This window comes from Chrysoperla carnea, chromosome 2, assembly GCF_905475395.1.
Source record: "Chrysoperla carnea chromosome 2, inChrCarn1.1, whole genome shotgun sequence".
NCBI lineage: Eukaryota > Metazoa > Arthropoda > Insecta > Neuroptera > Chrysopidae > Chrysoperla > Chrysoperla carnea.
This window is the reverse complement of record NC_058338.1, coordinates 26,718,902-26,739,441: the sequence shown is the minus strand read 5'-3', so window position 1 is coordinate 26,739,441 and position 20,540 is coordinate 26,718,902. Positions and strand designations below refer to the sequence as shown.

The window sequence follows — 20,540 nt, the reverse complement described above, 5'->3', positions numbered from 1 at the left end:
ATTTATCTGTCGCGATGAATTTTTTCGTTTGAAGCATTTTTCTCGATTAAACCTTTTTGTCGAGTTTCACGCATATGCCAAGTTAAAAAAGCCACTCTATATATACATGCTGGCTGGCAATTGGCACTAAGGGGTAAAAACTGGAAGCAAGTTAAATTTGATGCTTGTAATTAAATCAGTAAAAATGTCAAATTTCTGACATGCAATACAATTATACATAATAATTTAATTAATATCTTAGGGTTCAGTATCGAAAGCGAATATTCATTTCAAAGAATATCAATTCATAAAGTGTTTTTTCGGGGATTTTAAGAGAGAAAAATAACATAAAAACTATTAAGTGTCATTTTGAGATACTAAAATTCTTTCTTCATCCGATGTAATTACGTATAAGTCGTATTTTTCGATCCATTTATGTTGAAATAACAAAACCTATTGAGCACTTATTAATCATCTATTGATTAAGCCCCAAATTATCCATACTAATATTATAAATGCGAAAGTAACTCTGTCTGTCTGTCTGTCTGTCTGTTACTCTTTCACGCCTAAACGGCTGAACGGATTTTGATGAAATTTGGTATGGTGATAGATGATAACCTAGAAATGGCCATAGGCTATAAATAATCACGCCATCGTTCTTAGGGGGTAGACAGTAGGCAGATAACTAAATTGAGTTAGCGATTTTTAGTCGTTTTTGTTGGGACTTTTGCTCTTTCACGTCTAAACGGCTGAACAGATTTTGATGAAATTTAGTAAGGTAATAGATGGTTACCTAAAAACGGATATAAGATCAAAATGATCACGTCATCGTACTTAGGGGGTAGGAAGTAGGCAGAAAACTGAATTGAGTTAGTGATTTTTTTATGGTTTTTGCTAGGAGTTTTGCTCTATCATGCCTAAACGGCTGAACGGATTTTGATGAAATTTAGTTAGGTGATAGATAGTAACCTAGAAAAGGATATGGAATATGGGGGGAGGGGTGAAAGTGGGAATGTTGCCCAGCAAAGCGGGTATTTCACAGCTAGTATTTAATAAAAACAAAATTGGAATAAAGTTAGCTTTCCAATGAACCTAATGATTGAGATTTGGAATAAATTACAATAATTTTTCGATAATAAATTCAATTATATATATTATATAGAATGTTCGATTTACATCTAGGCATATAAATATCACGAGTATGACATAATACATGCGTTAAGCAATGCATCTAAGTGAGAGGTATACTATACATGTGTTGAATTTCGATATGCGTTGAAATAGTTGTAAGACGCTTGGAGAGTGGGAGTTTCATAGTTGAATAGATGAACTGCAACAAATAAGCCACGATACAAGTCACTTTTGCAATTTCATATAACACCTATAATACCTCTTACTTAGATGCATTGCTTATGCCGTAGATGTAAATCGAACATTCTGTATATTCCTTGTTCGAATAAATTAATACAGTGTCATAAATCATAATACAATATACGGAACCTTAATTGCTCACACATAATCCATTAATTTTATAATACTTACGGCTGACATGAGTTATTAATTAATTTATATATATAAATAAATATATTTTAAGTCATAATTTTTTTTTAGCGAAGTAATTTTTAATCTAGGAATATAAAATTTATGGGTTCATTAATTTAATCAAATCACGAATATCATTTAAATAAGCAGTTTACAATATATATAAATTGTTTTGGATCAATGATTTTTATATATTTTATTTTGATATTTTTAACATTTTAACAAATCTCTTTATTTACAGTTCATTAAATTTAGAACGAAGTTTATCCATGCAGTTTACTTTGTTTTTGAATAATATAACGATGTAATTTTCTATTTATAGTTATTCTGTCATTAAAAAAAATTTAAATTTTGATATAAGAAAAATATTTGTTTAATCAATTTTGGATAGAGAGGATGCCTAGACCTATTTTTCTGACAATGAATATAAATCCTTCACTATTTTATTTCACTATCGAAAATTTCATTATACTTACACAATTATACAATAATTTTTGCTAGTAAAATGCATTTCAGTACTGCTTAAAATAGTGTTTTATAAAATTTTGAATTTGAATAGGTAGGTCCCAACTGTGAAAGCCGCTGTGTAAATTACTTACTTGATTAAACACTTGAGTTTTTGAGACAAATATAATGATATGTTGAATGTGGAAATCCATTGAGCCGTTTGGAAGATACGAGATAATAAATAGTTACATAAAATCTCAATTTAAACTTCACTAGGATTTTGCTCATTAAAAATATATGTTCTAAGGTTACTTTTAAGAACCACGGTGGTACGGCAGAAAGCAAAAAGAAAGGAAACTATAAAACACAAAAAATGTGAACTCTGTCAGCCGCAATGGAAACACTTCTAATCTTAGAACCAGTACTTTTAGTGACAAAAATTCAGATCGGTTCGAGCTGAGGCTTCGTGAATCAAAAAAGTTAAAATAATTTTAATATCTTGTTTATAATATTTTTTTAAAGTTATCAAAAAATTCATAAAAAATCATGCATTTTTGGTTAACAATATTAATAAAAATTATGTAGATTGTGAGAGTATGCATATATCTACATAAAATCAAAGCAAACAAATTTTATTTATAGATTTGTTCAATTATATTTTATGTAAAAATAATATAATAATAGATTGTTAATTATGAATAATTACTATTTACATTTATAAGTATTTAATTAGTATTATTGTAATTAGCAATTGAATTTTATACTTTGATATTTATCATTTTGTAGAAGCATGTGAAAGAAATGAGGCCTTCACCTTAGTCCTTTTACAGAGCCGCATTTTAAAACTATTAAAAATGGCTATTGCCTGCTAGTGAAATTATAGACTTATGAACTGTATCGTAGGTCAACGAAGAGGGATGCGGTGTGTAACAAATCCATTTTTAATTACGTAATTTAAAACAATAATTCAAAGAACAAAGTCAACTCAAATATTTCAATTTCAATTGAAATATTTCCAAAAATTTGTCCCAAAAAATGATAGCCCTCTAAGTATCCTTTTCATCTCATTTGATGTCGTTGCCCATCACTTTGATATTGATTTAAGAAGGAGTGTTATAAGTTTAAAGTGTTTATCTGTCTGTCTGTGTGTTTCTCAGTGGCATCGTAGTCCCTAAAAGGTTGAACCAACTCGATTGAGAACATTTTTTTCTCGATTGAGAACATTTTAAAAATCGGTTTACCAGGAATAAATCGCATTTTTCGGGGGGTTTTTTAAATTTTGTAAATTTCACTTGTTCCTAATCGATTTTCGGCGCGAGTACAATAATTTTTTATCAAAAAATTAAAAAATTCATTTGTAATTTTTCTATTGTTAATATGAATCATGTTTCTGATGTGTCGTACACATTGAAATTTTATAGTAAATTATGTGTTTACGATAAGAAAAATCAATATTATTGTTGTGAATCATTATTATTATAAATAATGTATTATTTATTATTAAAAAGCTGCTTCGAAATTCTGTATCGTAAATTACGTAAAAATATGAATTTAACAAAAAAAATTTAGTCGTTAATTGAATGTAACTAATTATATTAATAAGTACCAACGGATATGCTATATAAATATATGTTGTTTTGATGTTTTTTATCGAACAATAAAAATTTTTATAACAGGTGATTTCTTAGTTTACTGACTTACTTTGGAATATTATAGTGGAAGCTATTGTAATATAACAACATTTCTTTAAAATAAAATCGATTAGTCTAAATTGGGAACAAAATTAGTACAAAAATAGATGAAGAACTGTGAGGGGGATAAAAAGGACCTATGACCTCAAAAAAAAAAAAAAAAACGACAAAATCGGTATTTTCAAAACTAATTTACGTCTTATTAGTAGCAAATTATGCACCTACTGTCGAGTCGATTCGTTATAGGTGTTTAGCAAACTTGATGCACATCTCTCTGCGAAATTGTGCTTGTAAAGTTTTAATCGTGGAACGTTTAACTCTTTATCTCTAGAATTTTAAAATTTATAATTCAAGGTAATAATAATTAATATTATTATAATATAGAAAAATTTATTTAAAATGCATGTAGATAAACACCTAGGAAAAAACCTAATATTTATTCATTAAAAGTATTAAGTATAAAGGTTGCTCAAAGTACATAGTTAAATATGAAACTGTCTTTACATCAAAACCAAAAAAATGGCATATTAGCTCAGAATCAAATCAAAAGATCTCTGTCGCATTTTTATACCATGTATATGACATATATCAAGATATACTAGGTTTAGTCCCAAGTTTGTAACGCTTAAAAATATTGATACTATGAACAAAATTTGGGTATATGTGTACATAAAATCACCTAATAAGTCCATTTCCGATTGTCTGTCTGTCTGTCGTCTGTCTGTCCGTCTGTCATCACGATTACTCAAAAACGACCGATATCCGTTTTGATGTACTTAACACTTGTATAATTAAGATCATATAAACTTTTATAAAAAATTTTCGCTACTTGCTATAAAAAAACTGAGGTTCATTTACTGTATTTTACAAAACCTAGCACAATTCATAAACTTTTTAAAATCTATAAATAATATCCTTATAAAAACTAGTATATGAAAATTTTTAAATTTCGAAGACTAAGTTTGTCTTAAGAAATATCAAACTTTTAGAATAACAAAGTTGTTTGTATATTTTTATATTTTGGTAAACGTAGGTATTTATTATATTGAATAATAAAAAAATTTCTTGCTTAATCAATATTTGTAAGCCACCTGTGCGCGTACGAACTATAAAAAAGCAATGACGAATCATAGCTAAATATATTTCTTTTTAATTTATATTTAAAATTTAAATAAAAATTTGATTTTAATTTGCTTATTTATGTTGTTTCAGCATGGAGTTGGTGTGGAATTTATGCGAATATTACCAGAAACTGGTCAACCTACGTTATCCAATGTATTTTGTGAATGTGATTCTAAAGATGACGTGGTAAGTATTTTATATTTTGTTATTATTGGTGTCATCCACAAATTGAAACATCCCCCAACTAGGATCAAAATAAACCCGCCATTTTTGGGTAAACCAAACTTTTTTTTTCTCGTTTTCGCAGATAATTTCGCAATGCGCAAGATTACGTTAATCTAATAAAGTATTCATATTTTTTCGAGTTGGTTAGATAAAGAAAATTCAAGATATATTTTCTTTTGGCTAGATAATGTTTCCGTAGTCCTGACTCTTTTTGTAAGGGTTGCGCAACCATTCAATCAATTTTAAATACGAAAATAAAAATTTTTCGAAATTTAAAATCTTTAAACTTTCGTAAAACGTAAAATCATTTTGCATCCACATTTATTTACACCATATTGTAGAAATTTATTGACGACCTTGAGTAAAGTAGTTTTTTTGAAAAAAGTGCAATTAGTTTTACTTGGCACCCAAACATGTCATCACATAATTTATATAAACAAAAGGTATTCATCGCATTATTATGAGGAAATCAAAATTATAGTGAACTGAAAAATAGAAAATTAATAATTTTGTGTTGGCGGCTTAAATCAAAACATTTTTATCATGTTTTGCTTTAAATTAAACAAATGAAACACATTCAAACTTTTCTAAATAAATCATAACTTACCGATTATTATATAGATTACTATTTTAGTAAATATTGAATTACTAGAGTGATACCCACCCGCTTCGCTGGGTTTAAAAGTAATGATTGATAAAGATTGCTCTCGCTTATCTCCTTTCTATAACACTCGAAATAATGGTAAGGATTGTTTTGCACAGGTAAAATATATGTATGGTTTTCTATTTTTTAAATGTATAATAGTCGTAATTATTCGTTGAGTATAAAGATGTCCGTGAAATATTTTTTATTGACTATTTTTACAGAAATCTGTAATTTATGTAATGCCAAATGACTACTTTTACAGGAATCTGTAATTTATGGTAATGTCAAATTAAATTAATTTTAATTTTTTTTTAAATTTTTTATTAATATATCTTTATAAATTATATCTCATGTATTATTCTGAAGTATGAGCTATATTTCTGTTCAGTTTCATTAAAAACCATTCGCTAGTTTTAGCGTAAAAGCGTATCAAACAAACACACAAACAAGCTTACTTTCGTATTTATAATATATAGAGATGTGAGAATTTCCTATTTAATTTAAGCCGTGTATTGTAAAAAAACAGTTAGTACCTACTTTTTATAAGAAATTAAGTTTCTTAAGAATTTTAAGCTCAGTATTATGTTTAAGTACGTTCCTCCGGAAGATCTACAAAAATCTTGTTTTCGTAAGAAAAACTGTAAATCGTGGATATGCATATTTACTGCAGCTTAATATACTTGCAAAATAAAAACTTTGAGATCACGTATATATTTATTTATGAGTTCAATTACAATTACCTTTGTAAAGAGACTACAAATATTGGAAGTGTATAACACAGAACTATGATATTGAATATTTTTTGGCATCATCGTCATAGAAATCAACCAACTCAAATCATTTAAAATTATTTTTAAAATAAATACGACTACTCATTTTGGATTCACTAAAAATATTAAAATATATATGCACAGTTTGAAAAATTAAAATTTACTAGAAGTAAAACTACAAAATTCCTAGAGAGAAGTGAATTTTACAAAATTTAAAAAACCCTCGAGAAGTTTTTCGGGTACGGAATCCTAAACTCGTATTTGAAACGTATCTAAGAACACTCTAGATTAAATTACCTTTTTCTTTAGAGCCTTCTACAAACTGAGGTTCATCTCCTAGTTTTTAGGGTAGTTTTTTTTTTCGAGTACGGAACCTTAGTCTCGCACTTTGAACATAGCTAAGAACACTCCCCATTAAATTATCTTTCAAACAAATCAAAAACAAATCCGCTTAGGCGCTACGATGCCGCAATCAAACACATATAGCGGTCAAACCTATAACACATCTTTTTTGGTTCAGGGCTTAAAAAACATCGAATGAGCGGGAAATATGACCTTAGTAACGGAGATCTGGTGCTGACAAGTTTTTTTTTTTTAATGATGTAAATAATGATTGTATCCGTAAATTATGACTGACCCAACTACCTTCAAAAAGTTTAGTCAATTGAAATCATAAATACTTCATTTACCTCTTAACTACACATGACTAATAAATTTTAGATTTCTTAGTATTATACTTTACTTGCACGCATATTAATGCATATTAAATATGGAATATTCAACGAGAATTTAATGCAAAAATTTATTTAGCTAGATTATGTTGAATATTTTGACATTTATTACAACTCGTATTAAATTTAGTTTAATCTACAAAACATTATTCATGCTACTTAAAATAGATTATTAATTTTAGTAAGAAAAAAATATCCTATTTTAAGTTCAATTTCTCAAATTTACATGAAAAAACAAATTATGTCCAAGATTTATTTTTTCGTGTTTTTTATTGGTCTAATATAATCGAGTACATAAAAATGGCTTTATCCTATATTTTATGAGGCCAATCTTTTTATATCATGTATATATGTAATATATATCAAGGTATATTAAGTTTCGTCCCAAGTTTGTAACGCTTAAAAATATTGATGCTTAAAAATTATGGTATAGGTGTTCATAAAATCACCTATTTAGTCCATTTCCGATTGTCTGTCGTCTGTCTGTCTGTCGTGTTATAACGATTACTCAAAAACAAAAAGAGATACCAAGCTTAAATTTTATAGCTTACTTTAATGTCTTAATATTCATCAAGTGTGCTAACGATGAAAAAAAAAACATAAAAGTGAAAAAAAAAATATACTGGCAATGATAAAATATGTCTTTAACGCCTTATACATTAGAAAATATCGTTTTTCTGAGTATGGTTCGAGGTCACATTATTAGTGAAATATTAAAGCAGATAAGAAAGAAATAGTTAAATTTTATACATAAAAACCACCCATGATGAACACATAAATTTTGATAAAAACTTAACATCAAAATTTAGGTAAATCCAAAAATAGTTGTATGATAAAATTTTGTTAGCATTACTGAAATTAGGTTTGAGTGATTATTTATCATTACTTTGTAAACGAGACATATTTATCTAAGTATGTAGCAATTAAAATTATCAGGGTCAAATGTATTTGGGCACTCGGGATAAAAATGGTTTTAAGAATAATTTTGCTATTATCGCAGGTGTTTGACTTTATCATGAAAATATGTACCTACAGATAAACAATACTTAAAAATTTGGTAAGAATGCCTTATTAGTTTTACACTAATATTTTACAGGTGCTCAGAAACTAAAATGGAAATGCTTAATCATTGTGTATATATCTGATAATGAGATTATATTGTACTCGCCTGATCAATGAACAGTAACATAAGGATCAATTTTTCAAATATATTCTTGTCATATTGAATTATTGATGAAATCAAATGAATTAATTTTTGCATTTAAAAATCGAAATGTATGGGGCATTAGATTCCTAAAAATGCTTAACATTGGTGAACACAAATTTTTAACAGAAGCATGAGTTTACTTTTTGAAAGGTTTTTGACGTGCACAAAATTGCTTCAGCACGTCACATTTTTGAGAAATTCCAAGTCAGATTTCTCACAAAAAAGTTTACGCCATCATTTCCTTTCAAAAGCCATTTTGAATTTTTCCAAAATCTTTTCCCAAGAAATAGAATAAATACGTATTATCGGCCTAGAAATGAACCCTAGTAAAACAAAATTAATGACTAACTCCACACTGGTAGACATAAAAAAAGATGATATTAGTTTTGAATATGTTCAGGAGTATACTTATACTTATGATGTCCAAGAAAGTCGGCAAACGATTAGCAAGTGGTTGGAGAAAGTTCTGGTCACTTAAGAAATAATGAAGAGCAAAACACTAAGCCGCAGAATTAAAAGTAAACATTTGAAACGTGTATTCTTTCTTGCATTACGTATGGGTGTGAGTCTTGAGCACTCACTGAAAAGCATCGCCTGAAGCTAATAAGGTGTTAACGAGCTATGGAGAGAAGTATGTCTGGAGTAAAGCTCAAATACAGAATCAGACTATTTGAAATAAGGAACAAAACAAAAATTACTGCATTGATCATCAAAATTGGGGTTGGGTCAGCCATATACTACAGTGTAATAAAAATAAGTGGAGCAAACATGGTCGCCCAATAAGAAGATGGGAAGATGAAATACGCCTCACTTTGAGGCTTTATTGGTCAAGGGTTGCAGGAGACAGAACGCAAAGGAGACAGTTGGAGGGGACCTATGCCAAAAGGCACACCGAATTGAGAGATATTATATAAACTTTTAAGAAATGACCTACAATTCGGAAAAGAAAGGCTGTTATTATTATTACAGTAGAATCTCGATAAGTTAAGGTCCAAGGGAAACACAAAATATTTTAAGTTATAGAGGTTTTAAGTTATCAAGGGTCCATGTTAGGTAAAGGTTAATATAGAGGTATGTACATGTTTCTATGTACCCTAGTTAATATAGAGGTATGTACATGTTTCTATGTAGTTACTGAGGGCCTATACAGAGATTATTTATTTAAGTTATAGAGGTTGCGTATTTTAAGTTATAGAGGTTTTGGGCTCTGATGGGAAGGGAACATAGTATTTTTTGAAGTAACAGAGGTTTTTATGTTACCGAGGTTTAAGTTATCGAGATTCTACTGTATTATAAGTGAAACTAAAAAAAGTATGGATAGCTCGCTGTATTTTATGAAATTAATTTGTTCTGACTCATAACATGAGTATCATCCATAATACATTTTGTTAAAATAATAAACAAGATGTTGATGTTTTTAACGAAGAGGTGTACAATAACCTCTCTTTCAGAAATATGTATGCAAATTATTTTTATATTTCGTGTACAGAAAACAACACCAGAAAATTAAATTTAAACATTACTGACCTATTTTCCAATTTTATTTCTGTTGTATATATTTTTTATAACATTTTATTTTGACATTTAAATGTATATTTTTTACTGTTACGCTGCTGGCTGCTACTGATAATGTTATGTCGTCGTTAAAATAAATTTTTATTCATATTTTTATCATAACAGCAATTATCTTCGTACCTATTTAGGCAACATGGTATTTTCGTTTGTAAAATTATTCACTGCTTTGATTGCAATCTACAGACATAAAGACTAGAGCCATGCAATTTTTTAATTATTCAATTGGAAAATCTGCAAAGTCGGGGAAATTTATTTTGGAAAAACTTTTTCCTCTTTATAAACAAAAGTTTCAAAGGTTTTGTAATAAATCTATAGAATGTTATTCAGATTATTATTATTATTTTTATCTAAACTTCCATGGAACATTACAAAATACCATTCGAATTCAACACATTTGAATACAACACAGGATAAGATCGAATAATAGTAGGAATTTCAATAAAACTTTATAAATACATTTTTTGATTAACAAAGCTTCTAAAAATCACAAAAAGTTCCTAGGTCATCGGACTTTTTCTTATTATTTTATCGTTCAAAGTTGGTTGAAAAAAATGAGAATCATATAGGTTATCCTTTTCAATTGGATATTTCTATATAAAAAAATCGAGTGTGATAAAAAACCATCTAAAATATTTAGACCATCTTGCAGTTTATAATAATACCATAAAAATTTAATTTTGCCGATGATATAAAAACAAAATTTTAATTTAATTATAAGTTCATCGAAAATCCATCATTTGATGAATAGAAACGACTATAGTTGAGTATTGATGATTGAAGAGCGATATCTATTTTATCAAATTTATAAGCAGCACTTACACATAATATATAATATATTTTTGTAGTTGTGTGGTATTGTAAAGCTAAAAATAATATATTACTTGACTACTAAGCATGTATTTGGTTTATATGTATGGACCGTGCAATAAACCAAAACATTTGTACAATACTGTAGGTTTTACAACCACCTTAAATAATGAACTCCTAAATGAATTTATTATTTAGTTTTTTATCATTATATTTTTTTTTTGATATGTAAAAAACATATTGTTTTAATATGCTATGTAAGAAGAAGGAATTTACCTAAATTATAAATTATGTATTCAGATTAAAAGTAAATGAACCGAATTATAAATAATATATTGCTTGCTATAGGTAATATACATATTATGTGACAATAGATTTAACATAAAATGTGCATAAACAATGATTGTATTGGTCTTTAATGATAATTCTATTCTATTATTCTATATTCTAGAATAGGCAATTGATTTTTATTAAACTTTTTTTTTCATTTATATTATTATGTGAATAATTTACGTAATATATTATCAATTTAAGGTAGATTGAAAGAATAGTAGATTTTTATTTAATACTGTACACAGGAAAAGATAATTCACGAATTTTTTATGATACTGCTATCGTAATTTTAGTTATAAGTCCATGTTTGGTTGTCCGTCTATTTCTCTTTTTATAGCTTGCTCGGGACGTAAAAAGTGAGAATAAGATCTTAAATTAGCAATACAGGTCAATAGGGTTTTGGATCCGTTGGACCCATCTTGTATATGTAAATATTCCTTTTGCTTTTGCTTTTTACGTACGTCATGTAAGTCAAGAAAGATAGTCACTCTTACAAACAAAGTAAAAATTGGCAGTATATAGTCGGTATGTTACTGAAGTCGTGTGAGTGCGACCCCTATAGTCCACACGACTAACTTCTCAGAGGAGGAAAAACATTAAAAAAGGGTCTTGTTAGCCTTGATAGATTATTCTTCGAACATGTACTGCAGCTTATGCTGGAACGATCATTATCTCCATAGATTAAAGATGTGTTTTATCCACTTTTCAGATTCTGTTTTTTCCAGTTTTTTTATTACCATTAAAAAACGGCTCAACTAATTCTACTGAAAACTCTTTCAGTTCTTAAATACGCGACTAAGCGTCGAATAAGCCCAGTCACGTGTTAATGTCATAATTAACTCGCGAGATAATCGAGGCGAAAGAATCCGAACGAACATACGCAAATACGTACACAGACACACACAGACATCACATTGAAAAGGTTTGATTCGGATATTAAGGACTTGAAACCGCGGAAATATGGAAAACTGGAGATTTTCAAAATCGGCCCCATTATTTCCTCTGAGAAGTAAATAAAAGTATCTTTCTTCTTATCATGCTTCATTCAAATTACATATGCCACTGTATTGAGAGATAGTTCATGTCTTTTTAAAGGAAAATGCTGAGTTTTCTCTCATGGGAAATACATTACCAATATTCTTATTTGTATTTTTGCGATATGCAAACGTATAGTATCATAAACAAATACACTCATTTGAGTTTTCAATTAAGTTTCTACCTGATAATTTTATATAAAATATTTATAAAAATTTTATACTATTACAAAAGAAGATAATTGAAATATATTAAACTTTTATTACATACATTAAATAATGATTGGCAATTAATTCCGCCATGATAATGTCTCTATAAAATATTATTATGTTTATTTGAGGCATGTCATCATACATACATAAAATTTAGGTAAACGAAGGTCGTTATTAGGTAGGAGCAATAATATTGTGGGATCCACCTTTAATTGGGTGTGTAACATTATTTTTATTGTTATGTCTGCAATGAAATATATTTTTGTATTTTATATAAAAAAAATATTATGTCATTGTATTTTTCCACTTCCATAAACCTTTTACGCAGCTGTTCATCAAATAAAAACGTAATTGCCATAAAGATTACACTGATGGGATAAGGTTTTCGAAATATTTTTACCTTAAAAAAGAGAAAAGTTCGTTTTTCGGTTTGATTCGAAATTCTGTAACACCACTATGTAATTCTTTTCTCATATGGAAATTGGAAGTCCTTTTTTTCCCTCTTCCTTTAAAATACTTTTTGAAACTTTCCGATATCCTTTTTACTCTACGCGAAATCATATGACATTTCTTATAGTTACAAGTGAAATTTACAAATTTAAAAAACCCCCGACAAATGCGATTTGATTCTTGTAAACCGATTATTTGAAACTTAGTAGATTTTTGGTGATATACGATTGAAAAATTTCTAAATCCGCCTCTAGATTCGAATAATCCTTTTTCAAGACATATCTAACGAAATTCTACGCAATGGATTGTACGAAGATAAAAATCTTTCTTTAACTATTTCATGTATGGAATCCTTAGAACCGAAGATGATTACAGGTTAAAGGGTCCCAAATTCTAGCCTCTGCTTCGATAGATGTAGAAATATATCACCTTATACGTATCGAAATTCACATCGATTAAGATATGACTCTGAAAAGATTTTTATCAGTGTTTTACTCTTGTTATTTTTGGAATCCGTTGGGATTTCGAAAAAAAGATAAAATATTGATATTATTAACAATTTTAAATAACTATTGATTCAGGTTATTATGATTTTATCATAAAATTTTCACATTATTTTTATAACATATTGTGCAGATGGAAGTTATATATCTAGATTACGTCATCTGATTACTACTTTTTTTTAAAAATTATATCATTTTATATTTGTATGTATTTGATTCATGACATTGAAAGAAAATAATGCTTTAAATCAATGAAATTTATATTAATGAACTCAATAGCATAGGTCAACTGTCGCCAAGATAGGTATTACGGAAATTATAAATGTCATTAAGCTTTCAAGTAAATAGGTATTTCAGATATACGATTACATAATATTGATATAAAAGTGAGTTAGACGCCATTATATTTTATAGAAATTTCATCTTTACACCATTTTTATATCGTTTTTAAAAGTTCCAACTCAAAAACTTTATCACAGAGCTTCCCAAGCTTTCCCAAAACTTTATTCATTAAATAGGGGAGGAGGGTGATAAAAATCTCTACATAACCTTTAAAGAAAAGCCAGATTAAAAAAAATGGCAGTCATAGGGACTGCCGATAGAAGTGAAAACATAAATTTCAATGTACTTGTTATATACGCAGCACTAATGTTACACAATACGTCAGCTGTATAGCTACAGATATACTGCTATAAGCATGTCAGCGCGCGCACAGCATGTCGGTAACGTGAACCCATAACATTTTCCCCTACTAAAAAGTGCCCAACGTCGTTAAAGAAGTTTTCACTTCAAAAAATATTCACAAATGTTTCTCCAAGAAAAATTTCTATTTCTAAATATTCACACTCTCCAGGAATTTTCTGAACATTGATATATATTAAAATGTAGGTCTTAAAATGATTGGATTGAATTGAATAAGTTCATTTAAAAAATTTTTAGGGGGCGAGAAATTTTGAAATAACTGAGAATTTTGCATACTAAACCTCATTTCCATTTGGATCTCAAAAATATGCTTGCTTATACGTGAAATTCCAATGTTCCTTTAAATTATGCATAAATAATAGGCTTAAGAATGATATAAATATATATTATTCAATCTTAAAAATCATAATTTTAGTAAAATTTGATTAAAATTTTATTTAACTTAATATTAATGAATGGAAATATAAATATTTAAAGTTTAACCTTTTGAATAAAAGGAAAGCGTATACAATTTATATGTGTCTACATTATAGAATAATTTATAACTGTACATTTTTTACAACAGAGCTTCCTAAACAATAGTTCCGTGAATCGTGATATTATTCATAACAGTGCATAATTTTCTTTTATTTTTTATTTTTCATTAATAAAATTACATTTCGCGCTCAATAACTAATATATGTAAATGAGATTTAAAAAACATAGATTATGACTATAAAGGGTACCGTGACTCAATGGCCATAGCTTAAGAGCGTATTCTTTTGACAATTTTAAGTCGAAACCTTAAATATTTTTGTCGAAAACATGATAGTGAAAGAGTTTTGTGCACTAACTGTGTTATAAAGTAAAGCCATGGTGAGTAAAGTAGTAGTCCAAGAGCCCAAACGGCCAGACCTTCGTTATTTTATAAAAGCTGAAAGTTTCTCTGTGTATGCCTCCAACACAGGTAAGAACGACCAGCCACTATAAAGTATTGTGGTTACTTGGGCAGGTAACAGGTAGTCAAGGTGTATAAAATAGTACCTTAGTTTATAAAGTTCAATTTTTTTTTATTTTCTTCAGGTTAACTTTAGAAATAACGTTATTCATGGGGTTTCAACCCCTTGCCGGACACTCTTAAATTGTAATAAATTATAACTATACTTTCGTTATAGTATAAAAGATTAATTTTATATATGTTACTTCGGAGCCTATAAAAAAATGTTATCTCAGTAGCTGGACAGTTTTAATGGTTTTTACGTCTTGCCAGACATGTTGAGATTTTGCTGTGGGTGCGAGCGTAAGGCCTTTGGCCTTGAATAAATTTTTTTGCGCACATAATATTACAATGCACTTTTTATGGGTCATTTCTTGCATCCAAATAAAGATAATCCCGGTGAAAAAAACTTCACTTGGACTTTTTAAGCAGAAAAACCTTTATTTTCCGGGGCTAAGCCCTAATATATTCCTTTAGCAGTGTAGTTTAGCTCTGATATTTCCCTTAAGCAGTGTAGTTAGTTGTCAATGTAATGATTAAATAAATAGAAAAAGTTTAACAAACTCGTGTTTGTTAATATATTCACGAAAGCTTTTAATATGGATGACATTTTTTTGTTCGACGATAAAATAAGGCCAATTATACTCTCTAGAATAGGATAACAAAAATAGTTCATAATATAAGTACTACGTATAAAATAAAAAGGTCACTAACGTTAAAAGTTAAAGCTACTCCCTTATTAAACAACACTATTGTTGACATCTCCCTTTTATGTTCAAATATAATCCTACATATGAGATCTTATATCATGCTTCCTTACTATACAGATAGTACAATGAATTTATATTAAGAAGAATATCTATACAAAACAAAATGAAAGTAAGTAGGTAGTGTTTGTTGTTTGATGAATAGTGGTTTTGTTCTGTGTAAAGCTTAAATTCTAGTTTACGTGACTATAAATTTTATTGAGAACTTAACATGTGTGTATGTCGCCATGACATCTGGTGATAAAAAGAAAAATTGCTACCTTATTATTAAATTTGTTTGAATGGTCATTATTGCTAAGGGTTCGATAAAATTTAATTTACACTAGATTGTCACTACCTCTTGAACCATTTCAAAATCCTTGCAACGACCGAAGATATTATAAAAAATTTCAGATGCCAATTTTCTGGTAGCTAGAGTTGAGCATTGACAGAAGAAGTGCATCAATGTGTCTTCGTCCTATTTACCATGGAAGTTTCTTAACGTCCAACGCCCAATCTCTCAACAGTCTTTTCTCGTAATCAGTGTCTACTGTCTTGGAAAGGCAGCTTCTAGGAGTATAATATTTTTGGTATGCATCTTATTGTAATTAAGCCATTCTCACTGATGTGGTTCCCACTTCACTAAGACAAAGCTGGACCGAAAATAAAGATGGATACTTTAAGGTATTTAAGAACCGATAATATATCGAATCCAAACTCGCATTAATACAAAAAGTATATCGTTTGCACACTGCAAATAAAGAAAATATAAAGTGGAGATTTAAGTATATCTTTTGAACCATTCCCTTTCAAGGAAGGAAAGCGATGAATATTAGTACGAATTTTTAATCCAGGCGAATTTCTGTACTGATTAATTTAAAAAAAAAAAGTATCAGCATCCAATAAATCAGGTAAATTGTTCAGACAAAGAACAATGAACAATACTCCTGTCAACAAGAAGCTAAATTATACCATGTGTGTTTGTACCATCTAGGCATATACATATCTGTAGTATGACAGAATACATCCGTTTAGTAATGCATCTAAGCGAGAGGTATTATATACATGTATTGAACATTAGTTGGAAGACGCTTGGAGAGTGGGAGTTTTTTAGTTAATTAATAATATTTGTACGCAACAAAACTCCCACTCTCTGCATGCATACAACAGAAGATCTGTCGTATCGTATCTGTAGTCTTACAATACATGTATATAATACCTCTCGCTTAGATGCATTACTAAACGGATGTATTCTGTCATACTACAGATATGTATATGCCTAGATGGTACAAACACACATGGTATAGTTTCTTTGATGAAGACTTTGGTACTTCCGTCTGGGAAAATTTTGTTTAAAGAGCTTCCAATGTTTTATTATTACAGGTCTTTAACGTTCTACAAGCAAAGGAATAAACTTGAAATGACCAAAGCCAATACTGGCATATCTAATGCCGGTTTTCCACCAAACGGGCAGTTGAGTTTTTGTTTGAAAAACAAAAACAAAACTGAAACTTTAATTGCCATTACATTTCCAGTCTTAAAGTTTTAAAAAAATTGCAATTTTGTTTTTTTCGACATGAGTTTCTGTTTTGTTTTGTTTGTCTGTTTGGTTGAAAACCGGCTTAGTATATTTTCCCTAATGAATTTTTACTGTTAAATATTTGTTTATTTTCTACGGACTCTTTGCATATTGTATAGAAATTTAATATTTAATGTACTACTGTACTTTTAATAAGTTCAAATAATATGTTTTGAAATTGTACTCGTTAAAATATAAGTTATATATCTTTCATTTACTTTATTCATTTCTTTTTGAAGTGAATTTAATGGCGACATGGTGTCTTCGTTCCTTTTTAACATAGCATATTCATTGATTTTTCTGAACTAGTCCAAGCACATTACGACAAAAACCAATGATTTCTGAAAACATATGATCATGGTTTTTCATCAGTTTCCTTTATTATGTCTTAAATTATAACTAAAATGATGTTTTTGCTTAGATTTTATCGCTCTATTAATTCTCGTTACCATTTTCAACATATATTTTTCCACCTCCTACAAGGGGTGATTACCACTCCCTAAGCAAAAGCACTAGTAGGTACCATATAACATTTTATCTTGAAGATGAAAAAATGTTAATCCAAATTTTCATTTGGTAGAGTCATTATTTATGATTAAATTTAAGTTCCAATGCAAAAAAACAGCAAACACCCCAAAAAATATTTAAGATGTATAAGTACCTAACCGACCCTAACTCGCTGATTGATTAATTGGATTTCATTTTTGACATAAAAAGTACACTTTAAAAAAACTTGCTCATTTATTTTGTCCAAAAAACCTAATTTGCTTGGACTATATTATACATAAATGTATTCTTCGACGGCCAAAATGAAATTCGTTAATATTAGTAATAACTAAGGCACTACCGCAGAAATCATAAGGTAGTTGTAGTCAAATAATGTGTTATTTTTAGTTTTACAATACCATGCAACTACAAAAATATATAATATATTGTGTGCAAGTGATGCTTATAAATTTGATAATATAGATATCGCTCTTCAATCATCAATACTCTAACTATAGTCGTCTCTGTTCATCAAATGATGGATTTCGATGAATTCATAATTAAATTAAAATTTTGTTGTTATATCATCGGCAACCTTATATTTTTATGGTATTATTATAAACTACAAGATTAGGAATTTTTTGTGATTTTTGGAAACTTTGTTAATCAAAAAATGTATTTATAAAGTTTTATTGAAATCCCTACTATTATTCAATCCTTGCATATCTCCTTAATATAATTATTAATTTCGATTTTGTTTTGTTACAGACAATAACATGTGATTGCGATGCAACAGCGGCCTTACAATTAAAATGTTTTCGACAAAAAGGTGAAAAAGTAGAAATATCTCATTATCGTGTAAATATAAATCGTTTTCGTGCAAGATTAAATATTGTGTGTATTAGTGAAAAATTATTAGCTGATTTAAAATGTGATGGTTGGCCAGAAATTAAAATTAATCTTGCATCTGTTGGTACAATTAAAAATAATTTAGATGAAACACAATTACAAGATGTCCTTACGTAAGTATATGCATATAATTGCTCATAGAATCTTTTTTTTTTATGTTTCTATTTTATTCAGATTTTAATTGTCCTTATTATTTATCTCAATAAATTTTTTATATCGAAAGTTCCATATCAAATAAACAAGAAATAAATCATAATTTTGAATATTTAATGTAATACATCTAGAGTGTGTTCCGTAATATTCACCAGTATACTGGCCAGTGCTGATGATGTCATAAACCGACGCCATACTGGTGAATTTCTTTATTATTTAGGAATTCAAATGTAGTGTCCGAAAATAAAATGCCACTTTTTTACACGTGCTAAACGGTGAAGTTAGATAATTTTATTCAATATTTCAATTGAATAGACTTTACTACAGACAATACTACACTCACTGACAAAAAAAATCATACTCAGAATATAGAAATAACAATCTGTTCAAGTGAATGTGTGGATCCACACAATCAAATGATATAAATTAATTTCCGTAACTTCCTAAAACACTGCAATATTAATTTTTGTATTTAAAGCTTTTAAGTTTACATACGCGCATTCTATAAAAGAGTTACTAAGATCAATATCCGGCACTGAGAAAAATATTTTTATACCATGTATATATGAAATATACATCAAGGTATACTAAGTTTAGTCCGAAGTTTGTAACGCTTAAAAATATTGATACTACGAACAAAATTTTGATATAGGTGTTCATAAAATCACCTAATTAATCCATTTCCGGTTGTCTGCCTGTCCGTCTGTGTACACGATAACTCAAAAACGATAAAATATATCAAGCTAAAATGTTTATAGCGTGACCAAGACGTAAAAAGTGAGGTCGAATTCGTAAATGAGCAACATAGGTCAATTGGCAATGTTTTGAGCATATCTTGATGTTATTACTCAATTGAAAAGTGGTCTTAATATATTGTCCTGGCTATAAAAATACAATAACATTCCTATACTGAAAATACTAAATCAGAATACTTGAAAATCGTATTTACTAATAGTTTTAAAAATTATAATTAACAACAATTCCAAAATTATGTTTAAACAATTTTGTGGAAATGGAATATTTCAATTAAATCTGCAATTGAGATACGCATAATGTTAGGTTCGTTATCTTTCTATATTTAATTTTGTTGGATCAAAAATAGCTTGAATACCGTAATGTGTGTGATCCAGAACACAGCCAATGTGTGAGATCCAGTCCAACCCATTTACTTCTTGACCACATCACTTAGATCAGAAAGCATTATGAAGTCGAATAATCTTACTTTTTTGTTCGAAAGTGTACAACGATAGAAATAAATATCTATAATAGAAACGCCAAGAATTTACCTTGACATTTCTCATAGTTAAATAGTAGATTCATTAGTATGAGATGCTGCGTGCTATATGTTGTTGTATCACTGTGTTTGTGATCAAGATAATTATGTTATGCTTCACAAAAAAAATTTGGCAAATAATACGCTAGGATCTATGTAAAACAATGTTCAATTACTCATGTTTATATTTTATTACAAAATAAAATCAATATACTGACTGATCTGTTTTCAAATTATAATTACATAACTAAACTGTTTTTTACTTTAAATGGTGAAAAATATGTACGTGTTTATAACTAGTAAAATAATTATAAAAATTTACTGAATTCAGTATTTTTACCATAAACGGGTTTAGAAAAATTATTATTTTCTGCACACACAAATACTAGCCGTTACTTATCCACCACACTAGAAAATTTCAAACCAATACCACCTTACAAT

At 28.5% G+C, this 20,540-nt stretch overlaps 1 protein-coding gene across 2 annotated transcripts in view; it reads left to right on the top strand.

Moving 5' to 3' along the window:
* LOC123294036 overlaps window positions 1-20,540 on the top strand; it is a 52,012-nt gene that overhangs the window by 18,595 nt on the left and 12,877 nt on the right. For both annotated transcript variants that reach the window (XM_044875101.1, XM_044875102.1), the window contains exons 2-3: window positions 4,872-4,967; window positions 18,533-18,786. In XM_044875101.1, coding sequence (XP_044731036.1) covers window positions 4,872-4,967; window positions 18,533-18,786 — 350 coding nt within the window. The remainder of the gene's footprint in view (window positions 1-4,871; window positions 4,968-18,532; window positions 18,787-20,540) is intronic.